This window comes from Centruroides vittatus, unplaced genomic scaffold (assembly GCF_030686945.1).
Source record: "Centruroides vittatus isolate TY-2023 unplaced genomic scaffold, ASM3068694v2 contig_3155, whole genome shotgun sequence".
In the NCBI taxonomy this organism is placed as follows: Eukaryota; Metazoa; Arthropoda; class Arachnida; order Scorpiones; family Buthidae; genus Centruroides; species Centruroides vittatus.
In genome coordinates this window covers 91,814-105,955 of record NW_027122031.1, presented here as the reverse complement: position 1 = coordinate 105,955, position 14,142 = coordinate 91,814, and the positions used below count along the sequence as shown (strand labels likewise).

At 29.2% G+C, this 14,142-nt stretch overlaps 1 protein-coding gene across 1 annotated transcript in view; it reads right to left on the bottom strand.

The window, feature by feature from the left end:
* The window catches only part of Dhc98D (Dynein heavy chain at 89D), a gene marked incomplete at its 3' end in the record, with an annotated part of 149,794 nt that overhangs the window by 44,556 nt on the left and 91,096 nt on the right, over window positions 1-14,142 (bottom strand). The window contains exons 29-30 of the mRNA XM_067268098.1: window positions 11,012-11,166; window positions 5,515-5,733 (exon numbers count right to left, since the gene is read on the bottom strand). Coding sequence (XP_067124199.1) covers window positions 5,515-5,733; window positions 11,012-11,166 — 374 coding nt within the window. The remainder of the gene's footprint in view (window positions 1-5,514; window positions 5,734-11,011; window positions 11,167-14,142) is intronic.

Sequence of the window (14,142 nt, the reverse complement as noted above, 5' to 3'; positions counted from 1 at the left end):
TAATACATGTAAAAATATAATCAATTTAAAATTGCAATATAATAACATTTCCATAAAACAATAATATATACTTTAACTAGAATGATTAAAAGTATATAATATTAAAACTTTAGATTTTGTATTTTTATTAATAATAATTTTCATTCATTTTAAGGCCTTTATCATCATTAAGGATATTCACAAAATGCTTTTAGTAACATCCAAATTATGCTTTAATATACTTTTTCCTAGCAAGAATAAACAAATTTTCAAAATACTTGGAAAATTATACTTTTTTAATCAAACATTAATTGAAAGATATAGTAAAGCAGTAGAATTAGTAGTAATTTTAACTGCTTCATGAAGAAAAGTATTTTTTAGTCATGCTGTCTTTTGTTTCATATGCTTTGCTGAAGAGAGATGTTGAACAGTAGATTTTTTCTCATAAGATATCATTTGAAGACAATACATACTGTAGAATCAGTATAAACATCCTGACTCTACAGTAAGGAAATTTATGCAACTGCATTTTTGCAGAAATACTTATGTTCAGTATCACATTTATCTAATTTCCAATCTCTAGCCAGTCGTAAGTACTATGAATCACAAAAACTAAATCTATCAGTGACTCCATTTGCTTACAGTTTAATTTTGTTGTTAACCAATTATTAAATTCTCTTTTCTATCTTGTAAAGTGTATGTAAAATATGCAGCATAATTTTTCAATTTCTATGATAAATGATTTTTTTTTTCCTATTGTTTATTGTAAATGCAAAATAAATTAAATTAATTTTAATACGTAAATGAAAATGGTAAGATAATTGGCAACTATGTCAATAAGCAGCATCACATTTGTTTGACTTCCACACTGGGTTCAGTATACAAATGCTTTAGAATGCCATTTGACCAATGAATATACTGTCGAATGCTTTAAATGCTTTATCGCTTTTTAATGTTCTCATTGTTCTACACTCATATATCGTAGTATACTAGATATGTGGATAGGGTAAAGGCAGGGGAAAACAACACAGACTTTATACGAATTTTAATGGATGAGGAAATAAAATTTATTCTGTGCAATTACAACATAGTAGGTCTTGATTATCTAATACAAGAGACTTAATCGGTTTCCTTACAGTAATTTACAATGGCAAACGCGTATATACATAAAAATAAAAATATATACACAACAAACTTAATGGTCGTTCGACCCCCACTCTCATATTCTCCGTACAATTACAAGAATAGTTCCAGGTGTGATGAGAACACCACAATTGGCTACGATGTTAAAAAAAAATAAAAGTCTCACACTTGTCCTTATTAGTTCCCTTGTCACTGAGCACTCATTCCTTGTCGATGATTGCTAAATTCACATGGATGGAAATAGATTGTCTTTGACTTAGTCCAACTTCCTAGCATCCAAATCCTTTCACTGGTGACCAATTTCTTTCTCACTCGTGGCAGGTATGTAGCAAGCAGGATACCCCAAACAAAAAGAATGGCTTCCCATGATGAAATATCTGAATTTATACCTCCCGCCATTAAGGAGTACGTCATTCACATGTAGTCCAACCCTCACCCAATCAGCGGATACACAATATGCACCACATTAAAATGTGATGTCCTGATATAAAATGGAAGAGAATGAATTTAGTACAATATATGACCTAATACAGAACAAAATGAAACATACACAAAAAAAGAAATTTTACAATAATACTAGTGCTGTAGCACATCATATTATCCAAATTCTTTTTAATGCCTGGTCCAACTACTGAAATGCCTTCTAAAGGTATCTATCCACATATCAGCAAATAATGTTTCATTAGGCCTTTAACAGATAATAAAAGCATTTTTAACCAAAAATGTTTTTATTGCTTATAATACTTTTGATTGTCCTTAATTTAATTATCATTAATCCTCTTTTCTTCAGGAATTTTAATTATTTTGATAATTGTAATTTCCTTTTTAATGTTTCTGGAACAGTTTTTATCATTCTCAATGACTCCCTGTTAATGTGACAATTAGATTGAAGGCAATGTTTAGCCATTGCTGATGACTGAAAATTATTTTTAATTGTGTAAATATGCTCATTAAATCTAACTTTTAGCTTTCTTTTGGTTTCTCCTACATAATTTTTCATACACGAACAATCAAATTTATGTAGTACATTATCTTTTCCTAAAATATTAATTTTATTATTTGTATATATATTTTTACAATTTAATTTACTTTACAAAGTATTATTAAATTCTGGAACTATCTTATATTAAAAAAAAAAAAAATTCTCTTTTAATTCTTTCAAACAATCCACTCTGGAAAACTAGTTTATAAGTCTTATTCAGGCTATAAATAATTTGATTTGATGTTGGTGTTTTTACTTTCTGCTTCATTTAACCATTTTGAAAGATTTTTTTCTAATAGATAACATTTCATAAGTAAATATTAATTATATCAGATATTTCTTTTCTTTGATTTTTTTGATACGTTCTATATATTTCTAGAAGTCAAAACTGTTCCATTGTTCTCTGCTCATGTAACCATTAAGTTTCTACAGAAACTTTTCATCTATCACGTATGAAATTCCAAAGGTGATCATATCAGATAACAGTATATCATTGACATCTCATGAATTCACAACAGCACTTTTTCACCCTTCTAATGGTTAAGCTGAGAGGAAGGTGAAGTTTGTCAAGCACAGTCTTAGAAAATAAAGGGAGGAGACATGAATTTCAATTTTGTAAAATTCCTGATTACTCAGCATATAATCCCCCTGCAAAAATGCTAATGCAGCAAAAGAGAACAAGTCTGGACAATTCTCATTCTGATTCACTTCTTGACAGTAATCAAGCACCACAAATACTGACTCACTCAAAAGGATCTTTCAAGAAGGTGATCCAATCTGTGTGAATCTGTATTCTGCTAAATTGTAGATTCTTGCTGACATTAAAGAATTTAGAGGGAGTGCTACTTATATGGCTCATATTCATGATGGAAACATGGTCAAATGCCTTGTAGATCAAGTAAGATAAGTGCCAGATGTGCATGTGGATTGCATCAGATGAACAAAATGGAGGCAAAGCAGCATTTCAACCTATACAGTTTTACATGACATGTGACTACAGACCTACCTACAGACATGTGACTACACAATTCTATTGGTTCTTGACCAATGGAAGAATTGTGTAATCACATGTTTTGGTTTGTGATCAATTGTCAAGTTTTTAATCACAAATCAAAGTTTCCATTAGACTGTTGAACAAGCCAGCAGTACATAGCAGAATATGACTGTTGACATTATAAATGTTATAACAGCAAGGAAACATTGTTAATAGATGCAAGTGAAACAGAATGCTGTGAACTACAAAACCAACCTTAAAAATAAATTAACATTCTAACATTTAATATTGCAAATATAAATAATCTTACTGAAAAATCTTTGATTAGATAACAGCAAATTAATCTAATATCTTAAAAGTTTAGAACACTTAGCACTATGCTGATAAATAAATAATCAAATCACTGTTTAATTCATAAACATAAGAATTCTGGTTGACATGTTCTATGTCATTCTAATTTATGAAGTAAGCTGTTCTAAATTGAAGATGTCAGATATTCAATTAAAAGTGTTGATTATCTAATTAAGCATTGGTTTGATTTATTTCTTAAATTTAATTTATTTAATATTCTACATATTTGAACTTTAGATAAGTTCTATCTGTTAGCAACTTTTCTGTCAAAGTCTATTATCTGTTAATAGATTTTATAATATATCAAAAATTAATTAAATTAACTTTTACTAATCTGAAAAAAATTGGTAATAAATGGAGCTTGATCCAGTTTTGTGGGACTTTACAAAGATTCGTAATTTTTGTAAAATCCCACAAATCTTAGAACTATCATCAGCCTTACTATTTTACAAAGATTACAATTCTTTGTAAAATAGTAGCTGATGATGGTTTTAGCACACAGAATTGGGGGACCTTCCTTGCATTTCTGTGTGACAAAAAAAATAGATATTCAGTATGGTAAGAAAAAGACAGAAATAGAAAATAAATAACCAGAAAAATTATTGTCCTTAATAAACTAACTGATAATAACTGTCATGAGTACATTGCACTATACCAAAAGAAACTATTAACAAAGCAAAACAGCACACAAAGGCATATAACAGGAGGCACTCATCAGCAATATCAAGATTTGTGACAAATCAAGATGGAACACATCATAAATCTAGGTGTAGGTTTATGATATGTCCTGTAAAATATTTGACCTTTTTTAAATTGTGATGCTAAAATGTATAAAGCTATTGCCATACTCTTGACAGTGTTTATGGCAATAGCTTTATAAGATGTCATATGCAGAGATAATATAAATTTTTTTATTAAAGGTATTTAATGTAAGCATTATGCAATGTCAGTAAAATATTTTTTTGCTTTTTATGCTGTCAGTGTTTTTATTTGAAAATCAATGTTTTTCTACCAATGTCCCAACTATTCTAAAAGTTGGCAAGTATGCTATATATGTATTGTATATAGTAATTTGAGATTAATAATTAGTGTTTTTTTTATTTTACTAATATTTGTTTATTAAATTTATGAACATCTGAAAAACAAAATACAAAAAAAAACTAAATAAACTGTTTAAAATTTAAAATCATTAATAATATAATAATAATTTCAAAAAACAGAAACATATATATTGACTCCAAATTTACAAATTATTAAATAATTTAATTAGCATCAATACTATAGAACAGGGGTGGCCAACCGTGACACGATTCCCGATAAATTAAAATAATTTTATGTGATTAATTAATGATTTTATGCAACAAATGTAGAAAATTTAGAACTGGAAATTGTAGAATTACAAAATGACTTCGCTTTAAAAGTTATTAACATGGACAAGGAATTTTGGAAATTAGTAGAAGCACGTAAATATCCAATATTAAAAAATTGTGCACTGAAGCTAAATTCTTTATTTGGATTGACTTACTTAAGTGAAATCACATTTTCTTCAATGCAATTTATCAAAATTACATTTAGATCATGTCTTATGGATGAAAATTTGAATGACAGTTTAAGAGTAGCAGTATCAAATTACGCTCCTGATTTTGAAAAATTATGTCAAGAAATACAGTCTCAACCTACTCATTAACGAATAATAAGTTTTCATGTATTATGTAATAAATGTCATTCAATAAAATTGTTATTACAGATTTTTATTATTATTTTAACCTATAAAATAAAATCAAAAAGAATCAAAATTAAAAATGACAAAACTTAAATGAAAAAAAAATCTCAAGAAAGTATAATTAAGAATTTAAAAAAATTAAAAATAACTTTAACAATAAACATATATGATGTCATTAAATGTTGCGCCTGCAACGTTCATGAAAATTTTAATTGCGCTCTTGCTTCCGAAATGATTGGCCACCACTGCTATAGAATGTTGTATGAGGCATAAAAGATAACAAGAATAACTTCCACTATGCTAAGAATATAAACAAGTATCATTAATAATTTTAAAATTTACCTCTACAGCTTTAATTTTGGTATTTTCAAGTGTTTCAATAAGATCTTCATTATCCAACACATTGCCTGTCAATGTAGCTAATTCTCTTAATAATGAATCTTCTAATTCTTTCAAATTTCTTTTATTAGTATTTGTATCATCAATTAATCGTTCTCTTTGTTCTTCTAATTCTTTTTTCTCTGTACCAATGATAATACTTAAGAGCTGAGTTTCTAATCCCTAAAAGTTAAAATTAAAAGCATTTAAAAAAATAATAACTACTACAACCTTTACTTTATATAGCAATAGAATTTTTAACAAAGAGCAGATTCAAAATGTATGGAGTAGATATCACGTGCAGATATTCCAATGAATTTAAAAATAAGTGCTAACTTTCAATTAACCAAAAATTCTTAAAAACAATAAATATAACTCATAGATGATAAATTAAAAATAAATATGAAATAATATACATAAGAATGAAGTATAACAATAACAACCAAACTGTTAGTATTTTAACAAGAATTTCCATGCATTCCATGCTGCATCTCCTCATTAAAATACTAATAGTTGGCATCACTATACATACTAATATCATTATATTTCATTCTATGTCTATTATTTTGTATTTACTTTATTTAGTTTTAATTTATTTTGTTGTACTGTATCATTTATTAAAATCATTTTAAATAATTTTCCTGACTTCATTACAAAAATTGAAATTTAACTTCATTATAAAATATAAAAAAAACATATTTATTTGAATATTAGGCACACATTTTTACCAGTTTTGGCACTAAAAATGCCATGCATCTTACATTCAGGGAATGCTTTCCACAACCTTTTTTTAAAGTTGTTGCATTATTGGGCTGCAATTTGGAAAAATATAGACTTATAAATTCCCACTGTCATCCTTCCTTAATCTTGAGAACAGAGTTTAGCTAGATAAAAGATGAGACCAGATGTGGAAAGCTTAGGGACAGGAGGCCCTGATTAACTATATATGAACTTCTGATGCAAACTGGAAGTCACGTTATTTCAATTCAAATATTTGACCCTGAAAGGAGTTAGATAGATGACCAACACAACTCAATTGCTAAAGGAAAAGTATGATGTACAGGGACATGACACTATTAGTTTAAAGTTGGAGAGCATATATTTTAAATTAAATCAATTTAAAATTATTATTAAAAATTGTAGCCCTATATTGTGACAATGTCACAATAAAATAATTGCTCATTCATGCCTCTGTTAGTTCAAATATTCTACTTGCACAAAGAAACACTAAATGGCAAAACCTTGAGACGTTTGTCCTACATCAAGCCTTTGATCAATTTGAGCTTTGATTTTGGCATTTACAATAACACGGATCACAGAAGATACTGGAAGTTTGTTCCACATAAGCAAATCAGATTTTTGTCAGAGTTATGATATAAAATTTAAACTTTTTGTCATGAAATATGTGGTGTTTTTAAATTTTTTGTTATAAAAATAGGGCTAAAAAAGTCACATGACTGGAGATAGTTAGTTTGTATTTTGCATTAAAAATTAACTAGGAAAAGGAAGAGGAGGAGGAGGAGGAGGACATAATCCAAATTTATCTGGCCCAATGCTTTCCTATCTTATTAAAGAAAGATGCAAAAATGAATATAAACCCTAAACCCAACATACTTAGATAGATGATGAAACTTTATATATCAAGTAAAAAGAGCTCATGAGGCCAATCAATGTGTAGGTCATCAATTGACTTTTTGCATAAATTATAAGGACAAAAATCACAAAAGTACTTTTTTTGTATTGAAAGGTTAATAACAATCACCCTCTTCTAGGTCTGTTTTTCATTTAGTCACATAAACTTTCTTCTTTCATTTCTTTTGCAATATTTTGTGGTGTTGCACATTGTACATTATATTAGTATTTTTACTTGGGAATTAAATCAGTTACTCATACCATATTTTCATAGAATGATCAGCATGCCACATAAAAACAGGGGAGACCAGCATGTTGATTAAACTGTGATTAAAATATAAAATTAATCATATGTAACAAGACTAGTTGTTACTTAAATGTTAAAGAAAACATTCTTCCAAGTACAATAAAATAATAACATTGTAATTTGACTGACTTAAAATCAGGAAGAGTTTTTATTAAAAGACAATAAAACAATTAATGACTTGTAGTAGTATACTGTTAATCAGTGTGGGCTACACTTACCATCTACCCAGACCTTAAAAATACACCTTTCTTTCAAATTTTACACAAAGCTGATGTTAATTGGTGTGAGCTGATATAATTTACAGTGAATTTCTTAAATTTAATAGATTTATTTTTGAATAAAATACACATAAAAAAGCACTTTCAGAATTCCACGAGTATTTTATATTATTAGAAGAAGACAAAATGAAGAAATTAAACATATAAACATAGTTTTTGATGTAATGCTGACAATTTCGCAGTTTTAGAATAAAAACTCCATTGGTTTTACCTTACGTAACTCATTCATTCTTTTTAATGTGCCCTCTAGAGAGGGATGTATAACCTCACTTAAACTGGCATGCCTGCTTTTACCATACAGAAATAACTGATTTCATGGTCTCCCCAGATAGACTAGCATGCGAGTCATTCCGTGAAACTACAGTACATTTTAAAATTTATATTTAAGAAAAATTGAATTTATAGATGTCTTAGCTAATTGTGTTTGGGAAGGTGTTGTCAATTTAGTATAATAATTTTTTAGTAAGAACTGTTTTAATATATTGACACACATTGTACTTGATTTTATGCCTATTTAATGATATTTGTTTATTCTGTCAAATAATAAAGTTATTGTGTTTTATTACATACAGTGATACCTCAGTTTTCATCGATAAACCATCCGAAAACAATTGGCAAAATCGGAAACTGACGAAAACCGAGGCAATTATTTCCATATGAATCAATGTAAATCCAGTTAATTCGTTCTAGACACTCCAAAATACATACCAAAAATACATTTTATAGAGAATGAATATAGTATTGGAATACTAAAAACAATAAAAAATTAATATAAAATGAATATAAAAGACTTATGTAAAGAATAAATGAACATTTAACATGGCATTTGAAGGGCCGCTGGCTCTGAAAACTTTCTTTGGTCCCACGATGGAGCTAAAAGGAAAGGAAAGCAATGGAATTGTTTGGCTAGATGTGCAGGGTAATGCTCACACAATGAGAAATAATGACACACTGCTGAGCAGGAAAACATGTGGGTCACCCTATGTTTTCGCAAAATTAGCAAGAAGTTACATGGGTCCGCCAACAAAATCCGGGACATGCTGACGAAAACCGAAATCAATGAAAACCAAGGTATTATTATATATAGTTATTGGTTATGATGATACCTCACATATGACACACACGAAGAAAATTCTCATACTGTATGTATATATATATATATATATGTTACAGTAAAAACCCGTTTTTAGTGAAAATGCATTTTAACTAGTTGAAACTAGTTTTTACTGGATGTCACTGTTAAAACTAGAATTTACTGCTAGTCAAAAATGAATTTGAGTTAAAACTAGTTTTAACTAGACAAAACGGGTTTTAACAAAATGGCTTGGTAAAAACTGTTTCGACCAAGGTCATTCAGCTAACACGTTCCTATAGTGTATGATAAATTTCGTATCGCTTTAACTCTTTTCCGCCGACATCTTGTTTACCTTTATTTTGCGATCCCTCCTAAGGCAATATAGGTCAGTTAAGCGATATTATTTTAAAAGTTCACCAAAAATCAAATTATCATTATATCTATATGAAAAAAATCACTTACATTTATTAATATCTTTAGTTTTAAATACAATATTTTTCAATGCATTTTATTAGAAAAATTTATAAGAAAAAAAAAATATATATCAGAACTGACACATAAACTTGATAATTTGTAACATTTTGTGAAAATTAACATTGTCTAGTTACATAGTTGTTTGCTGGCACTGAGCCAGAAAGATGTAGAATATTGTTTTGTACAATTCTATATAACACTTATGCATGCATGTTTATTCGTTGTGAAATTATCACACATTATATCAAACATTTGTTTGAAATCAAAATTTTATACTGCTATCAACTAATATAATGAATTATTATACTTTATTCACTTCATATCGAATGAGATTACTTTATTCACTTCATATTTTAAGTATATACAATTATTTCTAATCATCAAAATGAAATTTATTTATACAAATGGAGGGGTTTAAAGCTTCTATGAATGACAATTATTGGTTGTATCTTTCATTTCAGAAAAATTTAACAGTTATCATCATGTATATAGAGGATAATTATTGGAAATTTATCATCTTACAAAATATAAATTCAAGTGGTCGTGTCTTATGATATCAATTTATCACAGACTAAATGAATGACATGTACAGAAAATGAATAAGAAAGAACTAAGATAAAGTATGCATATACATTCCATTTTGTGGTTTCAGGAAAACTCTTGATGACAAATAAATATTTCTGCAGTGCAAAAAAGGAGTTTTTAAGTTTTTCTAAAGACACTTTGTGACTTTAGACAAAAGAAAACTGTGATGAATTTGTAATATAATTTAAAATTACCATAAAGCCCATTTCATTGCATAACTCACACATGCTTTTAAAATTGCCTTTTAAACACAGATAACCACATAACACAGACAACAGTATTTTAAAATTATATACATGCATACCATGGTTTGAAAGTAAATATTTTTCAAACATAAAATTAGAAATAGTAATAGTACATATGAGGATCATTCAAAAAGAAACGAGCCGAAGGCCTAGGAACAGAAACCCTTATCTGTATGTCAGAAGTATTGGTCCTGGCTGTTGAGGCACTTGTCCCACTGTGACACAAGGCAGTGAATGGCTGTCTCGTAAAAGTCCCAGGACTGCGTTGTCAACCAGTTCCAAACATACTGCTGGTCGTCGTTGTCCAAGGTAAATCGTTTGCCCCTCACTCGGCTTGTACCATCACTTGGTGATCCTGGACTCCACTCCATCAACCAGCTGGACAATGTCATCGGTAATGCGGTGTGGTGTTTCTGACCGTGCATCATCGGCTAACAACACCCACCCTTCCCTGAAGTGCTTGTGCCATGCCTTGACCGTTGAAAGGGACATGCAGTGTTTGCCATACACTTGTGACATTCTTCGATGAATGTCCGTTCCCCTACTCCTTCTGCTGTCAGAAAACAAACAACACCTCTCTGCTCTTCTTTTGACGCCTCCATTTCACTGTTTCACTGTTTACAACACAACTGACCACAGTGAACGATTGATGCGTGCTTCTGCTAGCTTTGTAGTCATGTGGTATGCACCCGTGACCCTCTAGCAGTGGGCTGTGATCTTCCGTGCTGTTGTCGAAATCACACATTCTTACACATGCAACAATATTACAATTCTGTCATCGGTTTTCACATTCCAGCCTCTGGCTCATTTCTTTTTGAATGATCCTCATATTTAATTAATAAACTATTACAAAATAAAAACTCACTTTTGTTGTAAGAGTAAAATTTATTATAGTTGCTTCTGTAAATATAGCAGAAAAATATTCTGGATTTGAAATTTTTGTTGTAATATACATACGAAAATTTGAATCATAATCTAATTCTCTATCTTCAAAGATAAAATAATATTTTCCATCTTTATCTAGAAACAAACATAAAAGTTAAAATTTAGCATAAAATTATGTAGATTGCAAGTATAGAATTTAATATACAGTATATATCATCATCACTAATCTAGCACTAACTTTGGCTAGTATAATTTCAAATTTTCCAGGTTGCTACTACTATTCAGTGGCACTATTTTAGTATTAATAATGACTATTAGTATTTGTTGTAAATGATAAATATCAATGCTTTACTCCTTTCATCATAATCTCCCCAGCTGTCAGGAGTTGCAATGCAGTGTTAATTAACACTGTAATGCAATCTTCTGTACATAAAACAAATAGAGTATTGGCTTCAATATATCAACATTTTAAAGTTTAAAGCATATTAATATCTCTGTTGTAAAAATTTATTTTTTTTCAGTTTGATATATCAATTATTGGCACAGCCTTACTAAGCATTCTTGTACTCTAGCATTTTTTTTCCTCAAAGTATTTGTGCAGTGATAAAAGTACATGCTACACAGGTTGAAAAATTAGTAATGTAAGAATTTTTTAAATATTTTTATGAAAATTTTAAATATAAGAAAAGTTGAAAAGTGTGCACTTTGGGGATGTAAAACCCCATCTTCTTGAGTGTTAAGTATATTCTAATCTAACCACTCTGCAATCTGGCAAAATTACTTATTCAGCACTTCTCAGATCCCAATGATACCAGATTAGTAATGGTCAATCTGTAACAATTTTCAGTCAATAAATAAACTTCAATTTTCTATATTACATTATATTAAATATACTGTTCTTTCTTAAATATATATCATAGTAAATTTTTTAGATACCAGTAGTTTTAAAGAAAATTTCAACATTACTAGTGAACTGAAATGGAAGTTTAATAAAAAAAATAATGTAAGTTCACTTTTAGCCTTAATAATAGCAATCATTCATTGTAAAAAATTTTTGATCAATTCAAAATAGAAAAGTGGATTTTGTATCATTCTTCTTTCATTAAAGTCTTCAATGCAACAACAAAAGAAAGAGTACAGTTTTCATTCTGTTATCACATTATAGATTTGCAAGGCTCTAAACAGGTCCAAAACTCTCACAAAAATTTGTATTAATATTTATATTTCTGAATGAAAAAAAAATGGAGTTAGAAATATTTTTTAGTATGATAAGTGTAATGTGAACATAAACAATGTAAATCACAAGACTGACTGTCTCTGGTCGTTGCTGGATTTCAATGTAACATTAGAAACATTGACAATCAACCATTCTTGCAACCTGATCTGGTCTAATTTCACCTGAATACAGAGAAATGGCCGATCAGGGAGTGAGGAGAAAGAATCACAACTAATCAAAATGTTTGATTTAGAGACAGAAAATAATAAAAACATCAAATTTCAAAGACACAATGGCTTCTTCTCCCAAATATTCCAAGTGCATTTCCAAGTTCATTTGTTGTGTGAGTCTTGTGCTTATCTTCAGTTCCATCTTCATTCCTGATATCATCATCACTGGAAGTTGACCACACCATACCAGGCTGTGGAGATATCAAAGGAATTCTCACTCATTCACCATGGATGCTCTTTCATTTGGGACTATCTTGGAAAGGAGAGGAAGATTCAGAGACCACTGCCAACTTTGAACTTCTAAGATCACAGATCTCCTTTAAGCTCCTTTCATGTCAAATAAATGATTTGTTGTAACTGTTGAGTCTGTCTCAGTGCCATCCACACCCATGTATCAATCCTTACCTCTCTCTCTCATCTTGATTTGATTGAGTTTTCTCCTGAAATCAGCAACCTCACAGATTATTCCATAGATGGGATTCAAATCAGAATTATGGGATAACCATATCATTTTTTAACAAGTGTAAGGGTATTAAAAAAAAAAACAGAATTAAAAAGAAAAATAGTTATAGATGAATTTATTCTAAATAGGAAATATTGTTCAGTTTTAATATAGTACATGGAACTATATAAACTCATATTTGTATATGAGACTAGCTAAATATAAATTAGAAACAGAAATTAGAAACTGATTTTTTTTTATTACTATCATTAGATCTTCACAGATGTGGGTTCAGTCACTGAATTATTGTCTAATTATTACTTAGATTGCTTGAAAAAATGTAACAATTTTTTCAAAAATGTGTTACATTTTTTTCAAGCAATCTAAGTAATAATTAGACAATAATTCAGTGACTGAACCCACATCTGTGAAGATCTAATGATAGTAATAAAAAAAATCAGTGACTGTGACAGAAGAATGACAGATTTACAGTCATATTAATACTTGTTAAATAATTGAATCAAATTTTTAATTTACCTAAAAAATTACAAATTAATTATATAAACAAAAAATATGCCTATAACTCTTAATTCAAATGCACACGAGTCATACAAATTAGAATAGAAAGGATTAAACAATAATGACGAAACTTATAATCTATCAGAACATCAGAGCCTATGACTAGTATAAGGATCTCTCTGACTTTTGTCAGCAAACATATTAATTAATTTCTCCATATTTGCTATAATTTCAAATGTCCAAAGTGTTCTTTTTCAATAGATAATAAAAACAAATCTAATAATCTTTCTTCTGCCAAAATGAGTGAGAATCACTGAGAGGTACTGTACATGATACTTCCTTTCAGTTGAGTATTGCATGAGAATCACAGTATACTCACACCTGCAATATCCCAGTTCATACAAAATAATGAAAGGTGCTTCACTGGATGGCATTTTGCTCATTTATTTGGATTTGTTTTTCGTTTTATTTTTGTTTGATAAATAAACATATTCTTACTAATTTTTGTATGGCCTACAACATTCTAATTGACATTTCTGGTCTTGGATGCAAGGTTTTAAAGATTTTTTTTAATAACCTTGAAAATTCCCTTTAAGGGCAACCTTACGGTGTGATTATGCAGATGTAAGCATGCAAATTTTCCAAGTGAGCGAGAATATGTAATCATGTACCATACAGATGAGATCAAAAAACAGTGTGTGAAA